The following is a 21,949-nucleotide window of genomic DNA, read 5'->3' as shown; positions in this document are numbered from 1 at the left end:
ACTTATTACCAGAGAGAACATAAAACATGCTTTTCCCTCGACACAGCCTCCTTTATTCATCCAAGACCTGGGAAGGAATGATTGCAACAGTCAATGAGAAGTGTGCATTTAAATTATTAAATAAATAAACTACTAATTAACCTCTCCAACTCATACTTTACATCAAAACATTGTTGAAACTTACATAAATGGAAGTCATTTTTAACCCTAGGGTAGCTCCCCAAATGTCTCAATACATCCAGACATGTTAGGAAAAATGTTGTAAAAGTGCTTTTAAAAAATGCACAAGACACGTAGAATATTTACGGAGTTACCATGTTAAAGCTTCAATAAATGATACATAATGAACATGTGATACTTTCAATGGGTGTGAAATAGGGGGAATTTGATTAAGCTTAAAGCAACATAGATGGAAATAAAAGGTTTGCTTTATTAAAGCATACATTTTACAAAACACAGCAAGTATTTTTAAGACAAACAATAGTGCAATAACTATAAAGTGACTCTTGAGAAATCAGCCATTTTGCAATGCATGCTGATTGCATTGGGACTGAAGGACTAAACCCCCTCTGATAGCTTTCAGATGCTATAAAAGTCTAATTATTCCCGGAGTTACCTATAAGAGGCGTTATTGTCTACATGGTATTCACAGGTCTTTATAGCCTCGTAATACTCTCCTGTGTTTTCTATGGTTATTGCGAGGAAGGGGGGCTAAGGTGAAATGTAAAAATAGAAAGTTGAAGCACTCTTCAAGTTTGAAGCATGAGAAGGGAGGGCTGTTTCATAACAACGCTTTTACACCGGCATCTTAGTGGATGGCTCCCACCACAACTTCTACTCAGCAGCACTGCAGGGGTATAAATCTTTGAAGAACCGCAACCAGCGTCACACACACGCACATTCAGCGCTGATACTGTCCCACCCAGTTTGTGGGCGAGGGGAGATGAACTAATAAGAGACACAGGAGGCCCAAGGTCTCAGGGTCTAGGACTATCTGTGTGTAAGTGTGTGGAGCATTGGCTGGGGGTACAAAGATCAACGTACAGTAAAGCGGTTGGTGATCCATCATATTTCCTTTAATACACGTCTCTACTGTGGCCCTGTAGAATGAATATGTCCAGAAAAAGGTCAAGGTGACATTGCTTTCTTGCTTGTCTTGTTCCAAAGCAACATTTATGTTATGAGATAAATCAAAGCGAAGATGATTATCTCCTTCCGCAGACCTGAGAACGTGATGGAATAATATTTACATTGCAATACTGAGAATTAACATTGAACCTTACATGGTAATTGATCAAATGGTTTTGCTTTAGATGCGGATTGTTCTGCATTTATTGCATCATTCTAAGGGTGCAACAGATATAAATACATACACACAGTTGTGAATATTCTCTCCATCCTTTCATAATATCGTTAACTCACATTTAAAAAGGTGCTCAGATCTTTTACTTTAGTAAAAAGTAAACAATATAGAAATACAATATGTTTCCACTGAAAGTACCAAAAGTTAAAGTATTCATTATGCAGAATTGCCCCTTTTTGAACTCTTTATATTTTATTAATGGATTATTATCACTGATGCATTCATGCGTAGCCTACATCACTTCTATATTGCAGCTGGCAAAGTGCGGGCTTGTATTTATTCATTTGCATACTGCTGGATGGCTAGTGAAACTTCCCTCGGTAATCAAAAAAGTATTCCTTAATTCAACATTATGGTTGTTTTGTTCATAATATTATGTTTTATTAACTTGAATCTCCATTAAATATTATTGCATATACCAAATATATGTAAATAGTACAATAATACTTTCTGTAGTAACAACACCTTAATATTTTACTTCCTAAATGTACTTGGTTATTTTATACCACTGTTATAAACATGAAAGGTGGGTGTTGCATAACAAATACTGTAAGCACAATGAAAATCGTGGGCAGCCTCAATAATGTCAAGTCTTTATTGATATATATGGTGTCGTACAGCAATACATAGTTATAACAGTAAAGAGAATGGTATTTCAACTACATTCAATCCCTATGCTTTTTGTAGCCATGGTAGCTCTAATAAGACATAATAATGATTAAACACCCCACTGGACAGAATCATACACGTCACACACGACCAGAAAAAAAAAAGCTGCTGGTGTTTTAAGGCATTTCACATCCTACAGTTATTTGTTCTATGGCTAAATCTTGATTGTTGGTTTTGCACTGGTGACATACTGTATTTTCTGAAAATGCTTGATTTTTCATTCCATGAAGAAGTGGTGTTGCATGTGCACTAAGAAACGTTTGGCAGTGCAGGGGTAGTAGCAGTGTGGATGGTTTTCGTTCAGACACCATTGAAAACTATTTTGGCTTACAGTGTAAAGATAAAGGCTTGACATTTCCAACATTCATCCATTGTTATAGCTGTATACTATAACATGCTGCTAACATTTGTATGTTCTTGTACATCTCACATCTTTTCTTCTGCTTTACACTTGAATTCAGTAATCTGTTCAACAAAATGCCCAATTTTCAGATGTGCTGCCGCTCTGAATATTCCCTGTTATGATTGGCCGCTGTGTAGAGATACAGTACAGACACACTCACTACAGTACTCATGAATATCACAATCCTCAAGTAAAACAACCAAACCCGTTCCAGAACAGTCTGCCGTACAATCAGTCGTTTTTTTGTTGTGAGTGCAGTTTGTCAAGGCGTGGGTCGCCATGACCAGCAGCAGTACAATAAGATGTGTTATATTCGGCAGTGTGCAAGCAGAAAAAACAAGCTATTCCTTAGTCTGTCATACTGAGTATTTCTAGTGGTGAGGTCTTACTACAACAGACATTTTATTCAGTCATGGCCACTGTAATAAAGAGAGAGGTACATTTGTTTAAAATGTGTTGCAATCTGGCGTTTCCAACTGATTTTGTGACGTATTTTGTGCATTGATTATAGGGCAGGGTATCAGTAATATGTATCGGGAAAGTCTTGTCCGAAATAAACCAAAACATTCGAAAAACTCTCCAGTCCATCAAAACCTGCATTTGATGCATTTTTATACTCACATCCAAAAAAGAAACCAACTTTTTGTTATGGGTATGCTCACAGCCAATCCATGCAAACATTCTTTGATTTATGCAACGTTTGATTGGCCTACATTCAAAATGTATTGGTCATTCACATAACAGGAAGTTTCCATTTAGGTTTTAGGTATCCATGAAGTAGGGAAAAAAAGGTATCAAATCAAGTTCTCTGTTATGGTATTGGAATACTAGTGTGTTGATACTGGTATCGAAAATGTTTTACGATACCCAGCCCTAGGTGATGCCATGGTTTTCTTCTGGCGGAGTGATATGGTATGGATTCTGGGGCTCACATGTGCTTCAAGCATCATTGATGGCAACATGGGAAATGAAATGGAGTAGGCATACAGCCATATGGATCATACAGAGTCATTTGTGCTGAAGCGCATGTTTCAAGAGATCGCTTCCACTTTATTATCATATTAGCTGCATTTCGTCTCCATTAGGGCATCTTCGCTCAACGTTCACTGTTCCTTGTATCCTTCGACAAACTGTGCAATCTGCTTTCTACATTTGCAAGATAACTTCCTGTATAAGTGCCTAAAGAGATTTCCTTATTCTTATCTTCACAGCGTTTACATCTACCTAACTCCTACCTAGCCTACAGGCTAACAAGCGCATGTCTATGACGTCTATGAGTTTTGTGCATGATGACGCTCAACATGGAAGATGGTGAAAAGGAAGGCATGAGTCGGCCTTTAACTCCGAATGATGACATTAGGCGCATTCACACTGCAGTACTTTTCCCACAAAGGTTCATGAGAACTTGGTTCATCAGAATTCTTTAGTTCTGATGAACTAAGTACAGATCGCGTTCACACCGGAATAAGTCCCTGGGGGTGGATTAGGCAAATGAAGCCGCTGACGTCACTTCTTCTTCTTCTGCTTTGGGTTTACTGGCAGGCCGCAAACAACTTCACGGCGTATACTGCCGCCCAAATTCCCCGGCCGGAAGTCCCCGGTTGTTGGGGACTGGCTTCAGTAGAAGCTGCTGGGACTCCCAGCAGCTTCTACTGAAGCCTTCCGAGTAAATCGCCAGAACGCCAACACCTCCTCATCTCCACCGCTCCCATGTTTTATTTTGTGTTGCCATAAGTTAGTCTCTCTGCGTTTCTGCGCTGGGCTAATGCTAATAATGCTAATAAAATGGTGGCTTCACAACACTTTTTTTTGTTTTACGGGGCGTGGTTTGCAATCCGCCCAGCCAATCAGAAATATAGCTCTTTTCTCACAAGAGAGCCGCATGAGAGTCCCTACTCTCTAGCAGGGACAGAAAAGGGGGTAAAAAGGTTCCTCATTAACAAATTTTAGTTCCGGCTCTTTTTGGTGTGAACGCGACATTTCGGAACTATATCGGAACTAAAGTGGGAAAAGTACTCCGGTGTGAACGCGGCTATTGTGTCCAAAGAGAAATGGGCCGATGGATTCCATGCAATCATCTATACAACATGCAGATTATGCTCGATTATTATTTTGCTGTTTGACTTACATTTTATTTAAATAGCTTAGGGAATCCACTTCTGGGAATGAAACTTCACCGGGGAAGTTAAGAAGGAGTTTAAAGAGAATGATGTGAAAAGATTGTGCAACGACACTATTTCCTCAAGTACCTGACAATTAGTCTTTGAAATATTGGCTCAGCAATACACTATAAGTTTCCTTGAACTGTGTGCTTCCTCACTGAACTGTCGCAGGTTGTTTTTTCTGTGTAAGTGGATGCACACACATGCTTCCATTGGAATGTGTTGAGAGTACCTCACAGCTTGTGGTAGTTGTGCATGACCAGAGTTTTTATTATCTGTCGTGTTTCAGTAGTGTGAAAGACCAGTATAATATTACTTTCTGAAAGATCTGTAAGAGATGCTACGTAAGTGCTTGTTATTGTTTGAGTGTGTGAACTAGAAAGAGAGTGCACTGTGTTTTTTGTAAAGAGTGATTGTTACAGACGATGTATAATGGATTTCCTTTGGGGAACACATGTGGGGGGAAAGGGGAAAACGGGAAGGGTAGAACAAACATCTAAATCCCACACTCACTCACACACTTGTGGACATTTAGCAGATAGAAACCATGACCATCTGCTTATAATACAAGGCAAGGCGTTCAACGTAGACGCCAACAAGTGTGTAAGTGTGAAGGCTCAGGGTTTGTTCTAGCTTGGGACATGAATAGAAGTATGGCGGGTTAAGGGTCGAAAACTAGCTTACAGTATAGGCTCTTAGTTTTTCTGATTGGTGGAATTTTCGCTGGGGTCTTGCTGCTTCTCCATCTTCTTGGTGGTGACAACGGTCTCCTCATAAACCTCGCGCTGGGTCACCTTGCCCAGCTTGCTCTGCTGCTGCGGCTCCTCGTCCTTGCTCTTGGAGCTCTTGCCGGAGCTGCTGTACATGCGGCTCTGGTAGTTGTAGCCTTGCCCGGAACTGATGCTGCTCATGGAGGAGCCGGGAAAGCTGATCCCAGTCCCGATGCGGGTCTCCTCACCCTCCAGCAGTTTCCTGCAGAGAGAACCATAGGGGAAAGGTTTAGATCAGATAGAGAGTAATTGGAAGAAACAACATTTTTACAATGGAGAAAGTGATTTTTCTCCAATGTTATGTCTGTATTGTGTCCTTTCAATTCCTTGTTATGGTTATCATAACTTATAAAAGTGATTTTTAATAGTGATAGTGAGTTGTCTATGAGAGAACAGCCTACCTGTAAGCTGCAATCTCAATATCCAGTGCCATCTTGACATTCAGCAGATCCTGGTACTCCCTGAGGTGACGAGCCATCTCGCCCTTAGTGGCCCGCAGGTCGTTCTCCAGCTCCATCATGTTGTCCTAAGGGGAATCAAACAATACAGGAAAAGAAGGCCAGGGTTCAACACTTGTTTGAAGAAAAATAGTTAAAAAATAACAGTTTGTGTGCACCTTTCTCGAAAGGGAATTATGGCAGTGCCCAGACATAGACCTATGTCGATCCTATTTTTAATCCAGTGTGTAGCTGGCATTCTAGCCATTTATAATATCTAGTCATTTGGTCTAAAACATTTTTTTTCTCAGCTAGGATTGTTGGATCCCAAACAACAAAGAAAACATACTGGTCTAGCAAATCCACTCTGTGGGCGTTGTCAGATGCAGCAGTGGCGCGCTGTCCCATGGGAGTGAGTTTCAGCACCACGGACAGAGCTCAGCTGCTCCTCATATTATTACCGCACCGACAATTATTTGTAATATAAGAAGAAATGCCCATATGCAATGTTTACTGTTCAATGTTATAACACCTTTATTCAACTGAAAATGAAAGGATTTTATAGCATTTAAAAGTCATTAAAGGTGATTACCTGGTAGTTTCCAATCTCCATATTGTGCCTTTCCTCCATCTCCCGCAGCTGCTTTTCCAGAGACTCGTTGGATCCCCTCAGACTCTCTATCTCGATGGTCTTGGACTGCAGCTGCCTCCTGTACTCGTTCAGTTCCTCCCTGCTGGCGCGGATGGCGTCATTGCTCTTGCCGGCCTGCTCGGAAAGGTCGGCGAACTTGGTCTTGTACCACTCCTCGGCGGACTGCAGGTTCTTGGACGCCATGGACTCGTACTGGCCTCGGATCTCCTTCAGGGCGGAGGTGAGGTCCGGCTTCGCCACCTCCATCTCCACGGACACCTGGGCAGCCTGGATCATGTCCGTCAGCTCGACCACCTCCTCCTCGTGCACCTTCCTGAGGAAGTTGATCTCGTCCAAGAGAGATTCTACCTTCTTCTCCAGGTCCAGGCGCACCATGGTGGCATCATCCACATCTTTCTTATAAGCCTTGAGGGTGGCCTCAGCTTCCTCACGGGCGCGGAACTCGTCTTCGTATTTCCCCCTGACCTTATGCAGCTCGTCCTCGACGGAATCCCTCTCTATCATGAACTGGGACTTCTCCCCGCTCAGCTCCTCCAGCTGGGAGCGCAGTTCGCGGATCTCTTGCTGGTAGAGCTCCGCCAAGCGGGACGGTTCGGCCTGCCTCTGTCGCAGAGCGGTCAACTCCGTCTCCAGCACTGCGTTGTGCTGCTCCAAGGTGCGCACTTTGTCGATAAACATGACAAAGCGGTCGTTGAGACCCTGCATTTGTTCCTTCTCATTGGTACGGACAATTTTGAACTCATTGTTGAGGGCATTGCTCTGTGTCAGGTCGAAGGTCTCCAGTGGCATGGAGCGGCCGGACTTTCTGTTGTACGAGCCCAGGGCTGATGCGCTGCTCCGGGACGCAGAGGAGGACCGGTAACCTGTCCTGGAGGACATGTTAACGGTTGACCGCGACGGAGAGGACGCATAACGGGGAGAATCCCCAAAAATCTTGCGGTAAGAGGAGGCGGAGAAGGATTCAGACCCGAAGCTCATCTTGGCGTGTATATGGAGAGACAGAGCAGAGCAGTGGGCGCGTCTCCTTTATATAGGGGGACCAGCCCAGTCACTTATTAATGCAGAACATGGGAACATCCGGCTCATTGCTTCCATATGCGTCAGGTAGAACAGCAAATATAAGAATCAATGTTCAATTGTTTTCTTATTACTATTCTACAATTAGTCTGAGGTAATCCTACTATTGGTCCAGATGTGCACAGTGGGAAGTTTTCTTTGAGTGGAGCAGATGGAACTGTCCTTTTTGGCGCAGTGGTGCGTCAAAGTTTTATCGCTTGTTTTACACTTCAAACTAATAATATAGAAAATGCTCCTCCATAAGCAAATGCTCATATAATTCGTATTAAGGGAGCTTCTCCATCTGTTTCTGAAGACGAAATATATCTGAAATGTGAAAAACAACCCTATATTTACATAAAGACTGAAATTATGAAAACGAACAAAAACGATAGTTGATAACCTTAGTTTGGTTTATATAGGCTACTCAAGTTTGCTCAACATCCCTTGAACACATCTCTCCACTTACAGGCCTTTGCTGCCCTCTGTCGTCAAATTGCAGCACACTGGCAGACGGGACATTTTAATATAGGCCTAAAGGCTAGGACCAATTGGCACTTTAAAAGCTGTTTTATATCCATTTTCACAATCCTGATTAATTTGTAGTCACATTTTTAAAGCTCGAATCCCAATTAGTCCAACGTCCATCTGATGTGGAACAATGTTAACACAGCACATCGTTTTCATGTCCTCATTTATGGATATATTTATGTTTATGCCATAAATTAATGATATTGCCAAATGAAAAACAGCTTATCTAACTGTAAATAATGTGGATTAGAGCATCAGGGAAGGGCATGGCATGCTAAGTGTTTCTACCCAATGTGCACAGTAGACGAGAGATGTTAATAGAACTTCCTATTATTGTTTATTTTTATGATTACACATTAGGAACCAATGTGTGTTTGAGAGTAGTTTTTTGAATTCTTGTGGAGTTACTGTATATTAGAAAGAATCGGTTTCGTAATGATCTATTGTCAGTCATTGTGCTGCATTTATGTTCTTGGATAGAAAAAAATTTCAGATTTGCTGTACAATGAGAAACAGACCACAACCAAACAACAGACACAAAACATACATGACTTAGGGCTTTAAAGAATTAAGAAGTGCTTGTTAGAAAGAATGTTAAACGCAACACCACTGCTGTTTAGCAACTGCAGTTTCAAAGTTTTTCTTAACAAGTCAAGATAGAGTTAAGAGTTAAGTATGCCTTGCAGCTCATTCAGAGCTTGCAGAGCATAACAAGATGTGCATATTTGTCAGACTCCACAGTCCGACAACTATAATTACAAGTTTGAAGGGGCCCTATAATGGTAATTCTTAGGTTTTCTTTTCTGCCTCTACTCTGACATGTCTCCATGCTTTATTGTTTAAGAAGGTCTTTATTTTTCTCATACTGCCTGTGCTGCAGCACCTCTTTTCACCCTATGTCTGAAACCAGAGCTCAGCCTGCTCTGATTGGTTAGCTGGCTGGCCAGGCTCTGTTGTGATTTGCCAACTACTTATGACGTACAATTTGTTGGAGCCAGCGAAAAGAAGCGTGAATGTTGAAAATTGATGTCACTATTGTGACAACAAAGGAGTCCACTCGAGGCGTTACAGGCAGGGGGGGATCTGAGGGAGGGAGCCATTAAATAAAAGGGTGTCGTTTCGGCCTCTTATCCCAGTTTTTGGTGAGTTGTCAGCAGTTTCCCTCAAGAGTATAACTTCTCAAATGGTTTCACTTAGTCGTTTGAGGCCCAAAGAGGTTATTCTACAACATTTAACCAAAAAAGCTAAGAGTTGATGTTGTGTCACAGAATTTTTTCTTATTTCCTTCCCCATTTTTTACGACTTTGGAGTGGAGACCTATAAGATGATAACTTCAGGAATAAACTTTTAACTATCTTAAGCAGATAACTAGCTTCACATTGACCAGCTACATAAGGTACATGTTATTGGACAATGGACATGCATTGATTCATTATCATTAGTGGACACCTTCTTAGTACATTTACCACTTCAACTTGTTTATTTACATTTTCTGTATATTTTATACTTTTTACTCAAATACATTACTTTGTTTACATTCATTAATTTGGAAATTCAAACTCGGACTAGAAACACAACATATTATCAATACATGTCATATTATAGATTAGGTGAAAATTCACAAGCTACCTGGCATTGTAAAATTAAATTGCCAAAATAAAACCTCTAGTAAAGGAAAATGAGAGCTCCACGTTTACTATCTGCACCAGTAAACGCGTGATAAACACATTAATTAATTCATCATTACTATTAAACAGTGGTGTAAAGTAGCCAAGTACATTTACTTAAGTAGAGTACTTAAGTAACATTTTGAGATACTTGTACTTTACTTGAGTATTTCCAGTATACAAAGTCAATAAAATAGCTGCACCTTTACCAGCTTTGATAACACTTTATGCATCAATAATTGCAATCATAATATCAATTATTCTGAAATGGACCTATCTGAGTACTTTTACTTTTGGTACTTTAAGTATTTTTTGATGCTGATACTTTTGTACTCTTACTAGAAACATTTTGAATGCAGGACTTTTACGTAACAGATTATTCCTACTCTGGTACTTTTACTCAAGTACAAGATCTGAGTACTTCTCCCACCACTGCTATTACATGATATAATCATCATTGTGCAGGGTACTTTTTGTACTATATTGATTTACTAGTAGTTAATTGATAATATAAGTAATATTTTTATGCAAAACTTTTATTGTGGTATTGGTTGCTAATTTCACCAAAGTAAAATATCTGATACTTATCACAGAAAACATGTTATCAGATGAACCTCATCAGAATCCAATCATCACCTAATTTGTGCGATTTGTTGTGATTTTAATAGGTTTGTGACTGTCTTTAATCCTGAGTAGATAACTCGGTAATCTTTTCACTGCTGCCTAGGTGTCTCTTGTAGTGAACTGATAACAGAAGCAGGACCGCGGTGTCACGTGTCTGTGCCACGACGACAGAGAGTCCCGCCTCCTCCTGACAGACAGAAGACGCGTCGCCCCTGAACGCCTCACAACAACAGCTGGTAGCACAGAAGAAGAGAGAGCTAAGCAGAGAACAGGAACAGCACTCATCTGCTGCCTGGCGTTTTACATTGAAGACACTTAGGAAAACACAGCGGCTATTTTCCTCCGATTTGTACACAGCTCAAGGCGCATGCTCAGACAGACAAAGTGACGGTGCAGTTGTTTTATTCAGGAACTCGGAGGTGAGTACAGTAATGCCAGTCACGACTTAACGCAGTGAAATCTGTCCCCGACACTTTGTTGCTTTTGTTTTTGCATCAAAGCCAGCTAGTGCGTTAGCTTTGCCCGAATCACTTGTATCCGTCCTTCTCAGTAATGTCAGCTATGAGATACAGAGCCGGACATAGACTGTTTGAGCGGACTGTTAGCTAGCTTCACAGTTAGGCAAAAAACGGGACGTTGTCTTGTACTGTTGTTAACCCCTGCGAACAAGGGCTTCCTTTGCTGTTAGCTTGAAAATATACTTTTACAGTAAGTTAGCTTAAGCTAATCTCTCACGCTTCACCCACCGTTGGTTTAATAATATCCCTTTTTAAATGTAAACAGCTATGTAAACGCTATTCCTACACGTAAACCACATCCTATGTTGAGTGACAGCTAACGTTACGTGTACCACTGTTTGAGATGAGCGTCGACCGTCTTTCTCAAGTCTGACCTGCGGCAACAAAGCCTGTAACAAGTTATGTTATGCCCTTTCTCCAGAGAATGTTTGCAGGGTATAACTGAAGGTTTTCCTATTGTTCGGATGTGAATCTCTCCAAGCCACTGCTCCCTTTTAGCTTCAGAGCCCAGTGGACCCAGTTCAAACAATGGGCCAATGTGTCATAAAGGCATTAGCTGAAATAATTGAAATGCATTACCACGATTAGAAACATATTTGAAACTGTCTAGTTAGGTTATTTTCAGACCCTGTATGAAATTAGATTCCAGATTGTAAAAGACAGACATGTCAACGCCTTTGTTTACCCTCATGTATAGTCAACATTTATTGCGTTGTTAGTACTCTAACGCAGTGTTTGTTGACACTTGCGTCAGCGTGCTAGTTTAATTTGCATTTTGTGCTGGCACCAAAAGCAAGAAAGCTGATCTGCCTTTGCTTCCTGCAGCACAGCCTCTCCAGTGACAGGAGAATGATAGGGAGAAAACAAACTTACAACTCTGGCCTTAAGGACAAGACTAGGCTTACATAGCATTCACGAGACATTGATTCCACACATTATCCTCTCTGTCCTTTCCACTTTGATCCTTTTTGTGCGTAATCTGATAATTCATTATCAGAGAAAGACTTGATTGTGTTATTTCTGTAAAATACCGTACTATTATGGCCTGGCCGTGTTACATTGTTTCATTAGCTTTTGATTCAGTCTTTTTGCTCATGGCTTTGTTCTTTGACTCTGCCTTGTGATATAGTTATGGTTAGATAAACAGACTAGGTTAAATCTTCATGGTTTGATCTGTCTCATAAATGAACCCAGTGGCCTCACTTGCCTGACACAGTATGCCACGCCCCCCTCCCCACCCATCCTCTGCTCCCCCACCATGACCTCTATTTGCAGTTGAATGAGTTGAACACACCATGATAAAGTCTGCATTAAATGATGATGATGAATGACAGTGCAATGATGGAAAACTACAATTATCAACAGAATGTAAAGGGATTACAGGTTATGTCAGAGTGGTTTTTTATAGTTATCTGCTGAAATGAGCATTTTAACTGACTAGCCTGGGCCTGTCCCATCATGTAATTTAGTTTGGTTATAGGAATTAAATCATAATTGCTGAAATGAGAAAACGCAACTACATCACAGCTGGTTTATCCCAGGGGGCTTCAAAGTTTCTGTTGCTGCCTTTGCAGGTTAAACCAGCTCTTCTCCAGCTGTGAAACGGGGATGTTTTGATAGGAACCATTTTTTCTACCATATTGCATCCATTACAAGAAACCTGCTTACTAAGCTCTTGGCTGCTAAGATGTGTTGTGTCGGTGGTTGAAGCTTTCGGGCTGCACTGCACTCCACCTCAAGTAGATTTATATTATATTCTGATCGTCTGCTATAGCATTCTGGATCAAATATTGCCTCTGTCAAAAGATACTAAGGAAGCACTCAAACCACCTCTTATACCTTAGACGATAATATTGGCTACACCATGATTGACACCAATGTTCCTCTGTTTTAAGCCGTCAACCAACTCCTTATTGTTCTTGACCCAACAAGTCTGGATTCCCGTAACTGCATATTGGAACACTTAAAAAGAACAACACAAGGTACCATCGGACCTGTCGCATTCGCTTCACAAACATTAAATCGCTAATGGGCATAACAAAAAAGAACTTCTGGTCAAAGTTATCAGCTGACAGAAGATTGCTAAACTTCTGGTAGGGCAAAAATGAAGACCGAGATGCAGAAACTGTGCTAAAGAAGCTCCATTACCAGGTAATGACAATGCATCCTAATGAACGGTTGAATGAAAGTCTGCATGAAAACATATGGACAAAACAGCTGGGACTGCTATTGCACAGGAGTTCAAATACCATGTTGCATGTTTTGAAAAGACCTGCATAACATCAAGAGACTGCAGCAGTGTGTGGCAAGAACCAGTCTACAAGGCATAACTGGGATGTTTCTGTCAGCAAACTCAGCCAGAATCTACCAAACATGGTCAATGTGGACTTGAACGCCTTCGGAATATGGTGGTCAAAATGTATGACAAGTCAAGTGAACGGGTGGTGTTGATGATGGAGAGCTGGACATGTTTTCTCGAAGGGATCTCTCCTACTCTTGCAGCTATTCCTGCATGTGCTGACAAGCAAGCAGAATGCATATGGGTCAATCAATACTCTCAACCAGAAGCACAAAGTCCTGCAGACTGGGAATACATCAGGAAAGGTCATCTGCGGCAGAGCTATTGCAGACCAAGAGTTGGTCCAAGATGAAGTGTGGATGCATATATGAATGCCGTGGAAGGTGCAAATGCTACAGCTTTGGTTTTGCCTGCACAGCGTTGTGTACGTGCAGTATGGAAGACTAGGTTCTGATTCAAACCAGAGCATAGTTTGATTATACATGTACAGGACTGTCTCAGAAAATTAGAATATTTTGATAAAGTTCTTTATTTTCTGTAATGCAATTAAAAAAAACAAAAATGTCATACATTCTGGATTCATTACAAATCAACTGAAATATTGCAAGCCTTTTATTATTTTAATATTGCTGATTATGGCATACAGCTTAAGAAAACTCAAATATCCTATCTCTAAATATTAGAATATCATGAAAAAGTATACTAGTAGGGTGTTCAACGAATCACTTGAATCGTCTAATTAACTCGAAACACCTGCAAGGGTTTCCTGAGCCTTGAAAAACACTCAGCTTGGTTCAGTAAACTAAATCACAAGTATGGGGAAGACTGCTGATCTGACTGCTGTCCAGAGGACCGTCATTGACACCCTCCATCAGGAGGGTAAGACACAAAAAGAAATTTCTCAAAGAGCAAGCTGTTCACAGAGTGCAGTTTCAAAGCACATCCACAAAAAGTCTGTTGGAAGGGGGAAATGTGGCAGGAAACGCTGCACAACCAAGAGAGATGACCGCAGCCTTAACAGCATTGTGAAGAAGAGTCGCTTCCAGAATTTGGGGGAGCTTCAAAGACAGTGGACTGAAGCTGGAGTCCAGGTATCAAAAGTCACTGTTCACAGACGTGTCCGGGAAATGGGCTACAATAGCCGTATTCCCATGGTCAAGCCACTTCTGAACTCAAGACAACGGAAGAGGCGTCTGACTTGAGCTAAGGAAAAGAAGCACTGGACAGTTGCACAGTGGTCCAAAGTCCTCTTTTCAGACGAAAGCAAGTTTTGTATTTCATTTGGAAGTCAAGGCGCCAGAGTCTGGAGAAAGGCTGGAGAGGAGCAAAATCCAAGTTGCTTGAAATCCAGTGTGAAGTTCCCACAGTCAGCGATGGTTTGGGGAGCCATGTCAGCTGCTGGTGTTGGTCCACTGTGTTTCATCAAGCCCAGAGTAAATGCAGCTGTGTACCAAGAGATTTTAGAGCACTACATGCTTCCGTCTGCTGAAAAGCTCTATGGAGATGAGGAATTCATTTTCCAGCATGATCTGGCACCTGCCCACAGTGCCAAAACCACCAGTAACTGGTGTACTGACCATGGCATTACTGTCCTCGATTGGCCTGCAAATTCCCCTGACCTGAACCCCATAGAGAATATGTGGGGTATTGTGAAGAAGAAGCTGAAAGACACCAGACCCAACAATGCTAATGAGCTAAAGGCCGCTATTGAAGCATCCTGGGCATCCATAACACCTCAGCAATGCCACAGGCTGATTGCCTCCATGCCACGCCGCATTGATGCAGTAATCCGTGCAAAAGGATTCCCAACCAAGTACTGAGTGCATTAATGGACATTTTCAAATGTTTGATTGTGTTTTGCTGTTATAAATCTTTATTTTTTACTTGGTCTGAGGAACTATTCTAATTTTTTGAGATAGGATTTTTGAGTTTTCTTAAGCTGTATGCCATAATCAGCAATATTAAAATAATAAAAGGCTTGCAATATTTCAGTTGATTTGTAATGAATCCAGAATGTATGACATTTTTGTGTTTTTAATTGCATTAAAGAAAATAAAGAACTTTATCACAATATTCTAATTTTCTGAGACAGTCCTGTACATTATCTATGAGAGGACAGACTAATGTTCAGGTTATTTAAGTTACAGATGTGTTCAATGATAACACATTTACATAGATGCTCAAGTGGTCAGTTTACACATGACTACATTTTACATATTGTATTTTGTATGCTGGAGAAGTGGTTTGAACAGTATGGCTTTGTTTAGTTCTTCGTTTGCAGATACATTTGCCATTTTAGTGCAAAACTTTGAATAAAATTAGTTTAAAAAATGCTGTGTTCCTAGGATTACAAAATTCCGGGTATTTTCAAAGATGGAAGCTTTCCTCGGGAAAAATGGGAATAAACGGGAATTTTCAAAATTGAAGGCTGTCTCTTCATAGGGAACTTAAATATAGTTGGGGAAAGTATATTTTAGCATAGTCTTGACTAAAACAAACAGATGCCATTCAAGTACCGGTACACTTGAATATCCATGCCATAGCACACTGTTTACTGCATGGCTATTGAGATCACACAAAGGTTCGCAACAGGCTCACAAAAGTGAGAGCGGAAAAACTGGTTGGGATTCGGGCAAACCTAAGGCTCTTTGAGCCTGACACAGAGCCATCCTCAACAAGGCAGGACAGTGACACTGAAGAGGAAGACTCAGAGTTGGATGTTGATGAGGCCCAGGAAGAGCCCATTGACTGAAAGGGTTTAGCAAAAATGCAGAGGATTGCTTGAAGGAAGATGTGCATGTTTAATGGGACTTTGTGGAGGGAGAGGGACTCTTTTCATTTAACATTTTGAATGGGACTTTGTGGGGATCTTTGGATGGGGGGTGCATTTTTGTTCATTTTTTAATGAGTGCGGTTGGGGGGATGAGTAACATTTAAACATTCCTGTTTTTAAAAATCTGTTGAAATGTCATGTTTTTTTGTTTAATTTTGCATTGAATATTTCCATAATTCCCCAGCTTAACTTCCCATGGAAACTTTCCAGAAATTTACCGGAAACTTTCCGCCCCTTTGCAACCCTATGTGTTCATGCGTATTTCTTCACAGTGCATGAATCTGAATTTGTTCTATTTCTAAAAACTTGTCATTTGACAACACAATTAGGTGCACGGACAAAGAGATTAGATGAAAACAAACGGGGCTTCTTTTCAGTCAAATTTGGGTGCTTCTTTTATGATTTACAATATGTTCTCTACTTAAATGTGAAGAACATTATAGTTTAGCTTGCTTGTTACTCAACAATCGTCTAATGTGATGGCATTAGATTGTGTTTGTGTCTAACTGAATATTTTCTAATTGAACCCCTTCATTTGTGTTTCTTTCTCCCAGACACTGAACGGTTTTAAAGATGACCACTTCATGGAGCGACAGACTGCAGAACTTTGCAGACTTGCCTGCAAACATGGACCGTGTGACAATGAAAAAATACAGAAGAGAGTCGTACCACAGGTGAGGGATACATGTGGAGGTACAAGGTGCATTTCTGACTAACTGAAACTAGCTCCAGATGGGAGTGTTTCAGGCCATAAAATACACAGCCAGTATTTGAAGTCAGTCCACACCAGTTAGTTGTGTTTGAAATGTGTCAAGTAGATGCATCAGCAGCATATTTGATCATATTTATCATGAAACTAAAGATTGAAAATCATCTCCATGTAGAAAAATACATCCAAAAAACATTGGGTCTATTTCCATCCATTCCCCTCTCTTACATTTCCACTTAGAACTGACCCAAAATATGTTGCATTATTTAATTTTAACCAGACTGTTTTTAAAGGCCTTTGATAATCATTGAACTCAACTAAAACGTTGACTTTAATTAAATGTATAATGTCAACAAAACACACATAATTGTATTAGGTAAATTGAAAGCAATACTTTTGAGTTCAACTTCATATAATTGCTTTCATCCAACCTAACTAAATGATGTGTAAATTGTTGACATAATACTTTTAATTAAAGTCAACATTTCAGTTTATTCAGTGTAGTATGTCTCTTAATACAGTGTTTGCCCTATATACATTCAGCTGCGCGGCTGCTGAATGTATGCGCGCCGATGCTACGGGGCGCCAGCCAGGTACCAAAGAAAAAATCAAGATAGCAATACGTGGCGCTCGCTTCATCGCCACGGAGGAGCACACAGCCTCTGTGAGCGAGCGAGTCTGAGAGAGAGAGCTAGAGAGAGCCCACCTTTATCTATTTAATATAGTTGTAAAAAATAAAGTAAGAAATCATTCCATCCAATGTGTACTATAGGACAGTAAAAAAAACAGTTTAAAAGGGGAGTGATTAGTAAAGCATAAACCCATAGGCGGCGCGTGAGGCTCAGGTTTGGGAAGGCTAAATAACTTTTTTTACCTGACGCTGCCCGCCTCCGGCGTCAATAGATAAGAGATCAACTGAGATCAACTCTCAGTGAAAGCACCGCCTGCTGACCAATCAGAGCTCAGTGTGCAGAGTTTAAATCTACCAAGTCATATTACAGGATAAAGGAAATAGAGAACAACTGCCGTATGCAGGAAAGACGCCGACGTGTCACACTTATCATTCATATCACATCATTGATCACATCATCGATCATATAATATTATATATTTCCTTATCTGAGTCAGCTTCTCGAGCCGTATCTGGCCGTGCAACACTTAAAGTGTCACATAGTAGGGATGTCCCGATCACCTTTTTTTGCTCCCGATCCGATTCCGATCATTTGATTTTGACAATTTGCCGATACCGATTTTTCCCAATCCGATCTTTATGCAATGCATTAAGAGGAAAAAAAGCATTCAAGTTGACCCTTAAGGTTATTTTTTTATTTAAATTGGATATTCTATCCAACATGGATATAGCTTCTTTCTTTCACAGCAGCATTGGATCAGTTCAGTTGTGCAGCATTGGATCAAAACAAAATAAAGCTTTCAGTACTCGTTAGCTTACTGCTACAATTAGACACTGCGCCCTGCCCACTCTGTTGCCAGATTTGAGAGAAATAAGTAACCAGGTCTATGAAAACAAGCCCCAAAGAAGCAACACATACATGATGTTGTGTAATTTGAAACCAAAACTCAGGCCTCAGGATTACTTTAAGACTTGCACATGTTCATTTTTGTTTTGTAACATTGAATACAAATTGTAAAAAAAAGAATTAAAAAAAAAAAAAAAAAGATCACGTGATCGGATCGGGACATCTCTATCACATAGCCTACTGTATGCAGAAGTATTATTTTAAGCTACACATTAAGTTTACGAAACATTCAACTCAAATGTAATTATGTTAATTATTAAGTCAGATCACTCGTGTCTTAGATGAGGCAGTGATATCATAAACCTGTTAATGTAGGTAGGCCTATATGCATTCAAACACTCGGTAGTTTATTTATTTTTTAACCAGCTGTTCTGTATTCACCTTGCATGTGCAACTATGTTGCTTTTATCCTGGATAAAGTGTTTAAGTCATGGATGTTTAAAGTTTAACTTCTTCATATTTGTCTAATATTATAGTTTCATTTTCATTAATGAAGTAGGCTATGATGCTGCGCTGTCAGTACGCTTGTCCATGATGTGATTGGTCAAATGTTGCTAGCCCCGCCCCTTGAACTTGGTTGTATTCAATGTTACAAAACAAAAATGACTATGTGCAAGTCTTAAAGTCATCCTGAGGCCTAAAAAAAAACGCGCTCTCAGCCGGACAGTGAAACCCTGGGTTGATTTATTGAGTTGATAACCAGCATCGTAGGACCGCTTAGCGAGATCGCGTTTGTTAGGATTAGTTAAGATAACTCAAACATATCCAGGGTCTGTTGAACTGGCTTCGTAGTACAGTTTACTGGTGGCTGCATGGCAGCGCTAATGTCAAAGACACAAACATTAAACATTATATTTTAATTTTACCAGGATGCAGTGACAAAAATATTTTGGAAGGCTTAGCCTTCCCTAGCCTACAGTACCCGCCGCCCCTGCATAAACCTGTTATTTAGTCACGCGGAACCCTTTATTTCTAGAACAGGTTTGGTCTATTAGATTTTGGGTGTGGTTTTCACACTATTATTCCAAATTCCCATCTGCCCCACGCATGGCAAAATGTCACTAGTCTGTTGAGGTCCTGGAAGTGAGTGAGTGCATGAATCAGCTGGCTTGGCTTGGGCCAGCTTGGCTTGGCTTGGCTTGGGGGCTAAACGATACTTTCCAGAGTTGCTGAAGTTGGAATGAAGTTGTTTGCTCTTTTGTTAACTTGCACAATAAAGAGTCTCATTATAGTTATACCTGCTCACTGGAAACGCCCTACAGTCATTCTGAAAGCCTCATGTTAGGAAGCATTCAGCCCTGTGAGAGCTATAAAACATGTGTTGATGGTCAATGTTTAACTCAGCCTGAGATATGCGTGTGTCCACTTCTGCTCTCTCACACTGTTATAGAACAGAACGCTCACAGGGTTTATGAAACTGTCACTCATCTGTTAGCTCTGCATGTGCCCAGTTGTCCCCCCCCCCCCCCCACCCGCTCCAGACACACTCCTGCAAACAACCACACGTGCAAAGATAAAAACAAAAGGTACAAAGGTGGAGTTGAGCTCAATAGAAACAATCTAACGTGAGTAGTTCAGTTCAGTTTAATTTAATTAACCATTGAAAGTGACGTTTTTGTTTATCTCAAGAAGGGACGAAGAGCATTCCTTTTTAAAGTAAGTGCTCAGCTTTAACAATGCAGCCTGACAGTGAGTTGTGGGTATCACAAAGCACAGGGCTGGCGACTCTGCTCGGAAAAGATAAACTTTCTATCTCAGGGAGTAGAACCACTGTCTGCAGGAGATTAGAGAGCAGTGGAAACAATCTGACAGATTGTCACACAGCTGAGATCACATGGAGTAGAAGTGGTTAAAGGATTCTGTCCTAGGTGTGGTGCGGCACATGAGGGATATTTGAGGCAATCGTGTTGTCAGTCTGACCAAAGTCCAGGCCGACTCCGTTAATCAAGGTTCCCCCACCCATCGTCAATATGGGCGAGCTTTAGACCATGATCTCACTTAGGTTATGATTTATGGCTCTACTACACCTCCCACATATATTAAGCAAGAGGTCATACATGAAATGACAACTGCTCAACAAAATAGTAAATAATCCCATTTGAATCCCTCTCTTGAAAAGGCGTAGGCTCGTTCAACGCTGAGAAATTCTGACAGGAGTGATATATTGGTTTTTATTCAGGCATATCTGTGCTTTAGAGACGATGTCGGTAATGGAGGGACGGTAAGGCCATACGAATTTGAATTTTCTAAGCAACTGTATAGCCAGATAAACAATCAGAAATGGTATTCAAATGCCGCTGAATGCATAACATAGAAATATGTTAATATTTTAAGTTTGGCTATTTAAAAAATGTTTTCCCAAAATAAATTCAGATTCAAAAAGTAGTTGTTCTGGGTTAATACTTGTTCTAAACTTATTTTTCTTGAATCAAATGAAACAACATTTTCTTTCTCTGCTAGCAATTTAATTGATTTGAGCAATTTTAAATTTGAATTTGACTTACATTTGAGATGCAATTTGACCAATCAAAATTGAGCATCTTAAACATTTATGTTTATATTTAACTCTTTTTTTATTTGAATTTCCAAGTATAAACAATTATGATGTAATGAATGTCTTCAACAACATTCACTATTAATTACATTTAACAATCAGGCAGTGAGTTGTATAAAATACATCCATGTTTTATAAAAGGTACAATTAGAAAAAACATAATACTCCCGTGAGAGAAGTTATCCTTTAAGTGTTTACATAGAACCAAATCTCAGTATGGTAAGCAGCTGTCGCTCTGTTGGCGAGTGTGTGGAGGGGGGGAGGGGGGTGGGGGTCTTGCTTATTTCTACCTGACTTGTGATTGTTCTGGATGTCTTTGAGGGCGCACAAACACCACGCTGCGCAGCAACAACAACAACAACAACCCCGACTGACGGCTCACAACAACAGAGAATGACGCAGAATGGCCACAATCATTTTTGCAACAAGTCAGAAAAATGTGTGAATGGCAAGAAAGCAAAGAGAGAGAGAGAGAGAGAGGAGGGTGGGGGGGCTTTGTTTGTGAGCCAGAGCTACAGTGTTTAGCCCGAGCAGTTTAGAATAACGGAGATTCAAAGTGAGCTTTCATTTTGCTCAGAATGCATCGGCACTCGTCTGCTGGACTTACGTCTAAATGGGAACTTGTTCACTATGGATCTGCCGCCAGGTATTTCACAACAGATTTAAAGATTGGTGATGATGAGAAGCTCATTGTCACAGATTTACAACAAGATAAGATGCCTTGCTGATGGATTTGCTAGAGAGATCTAACCTTGTTTTTTGTTTGAGTGTTTGATTACCCTTTGGCCGATTTCCAGCCTATTTGTAGCTTGACTAAATATTGACTCGTGTGGAAAGATCTAGGTACAGGCTACATGTTCACTTCAGACACAGATGCTGAGGATAAGATATGAAGGTCTGTCCCAACAGTTTAACTAGCATCATGTGTCCTTTGGTTGGTAGCCCTGTCACTGTGTCAACACTGTCTGTCAGTGTGAGCTCCGTGGTCTCCTGATGCATTTATGACTCATCACAGGAGAGTTGATCACTGTCAGATGTGCTCAGTGTGGTTTCAACACCCCCTGGTTTTCTGAACTTCCTGTGGTTTTAGCAGCAGCTGGACTCAAGACATGGGGTTTACCATTACTCAACCATTTTGAGTCTTTGTTACCCAAGTTTATCCTT

General features: G+C 40.6%; 2 protein-coding genes across 6 annotated transcripts in view; one reads left to right on the top strand and one right to left on the bottom strand.

The window, feature by feature from the left end:
- Window positions 1–1,944: 1,944 nt before the first annotated feature.
- On the bottom strand, window positions 1,945–7,467 carry inab (internexin neuronal intermediate filament protein, alpha b). Its single transcript, XM_079667611.1, has 3 exons — window positions 6,397–7,467; window positions 5,769–5,893; window positions 1,945–5,569 (listed from the first exon to the last, which is right to left on the bottom strand). Exons 1-3 carry the CDS (start codon window positions 7,432–7,434, stop codon window positions 5,293–5,295), a joined length of 1,440 nt encoding a protein of 479 aa, XP_079523737.1. The 5' UTR covers window positions 7,435–7,467; the 3' UTR covers window positions 1,945–5,292.
- A 3,065-nt stretch (window positions 7,468–10,532) lies between these two features.
- Window positions 10,533–21,949, top strand: part of nt5c2b (5'-nucleotidase, cytosolic IIb) — a 33,657-nt gene continuing 22,240 nt past the window's right edge. The window contains exons 1-4 of one of the 5 annotated variants that reach the window (XM_079667552.1): window positions 10,533–10,753; window positions 12,748–12,834; window positions 12,950–13,003; window positions 16,539–16,658. In XM_079667552.1, the coding sequence (XP_079523678.1) occupies window positions 16,558–16,658 (101 nt within the window). In that variant the 5' untranslated portion in view covers window positions 10,533–10,753; window positions 12,748–12,834; window positions 12,950–13,003; window positions 16,539–16,557. Of the gene's footprint in view, window positions 10,754–12,747; window positions 13,004–16,538; window positions 16,659–20,338; window positions 20,453–21,949 lie in introns of those variants that run through there. The other 4 variants (XM_079667551.1, XM_079667550.1, XM_079667554.1 and 1 more) reach the window with 4 other exon arrangements.

This window comes from Notothenia rossii, assembly GCF_949606895.1.
Source record: "Notothenia rossii genome assembly, chromosome: 1".
NCBI classification, from domain to species: Eukaryota; Metazoa; Chordata; class Actinopteri; order Perciformes; family Nototheniidae; genus Notothenia; species Notothenia rossii.
Note: the sequence above shows the minus strand (reverse complement) of the source record. Positions and strands in the feature narration are given on the sequence as shown.

Bases quoted from the DNA above. Each gene is read 5' to 3' on its own strand.
- inab (XM_079667611.1), bottom strand. From the start codon at position 7,434: ATGAGCTTCGGGTCTGAATCCTTCTCCGCCTCCTCTTACCGCAAGATT. The intron at 5,894-6,396 runs GTAATCACCTTT...GATTCCCCTTAG, and splicing joins TGGAGATTGGAAACTACCAG to GACAACATGATGGAGCTGGA. The intron at 5,570-5,768 runs GTAGGCTGTTCT...TTCTCTCTGCAG, and splicing joins ATTGAGATTGCAGCTTACAG to GAAACTGCTGGAGGGTGAGG.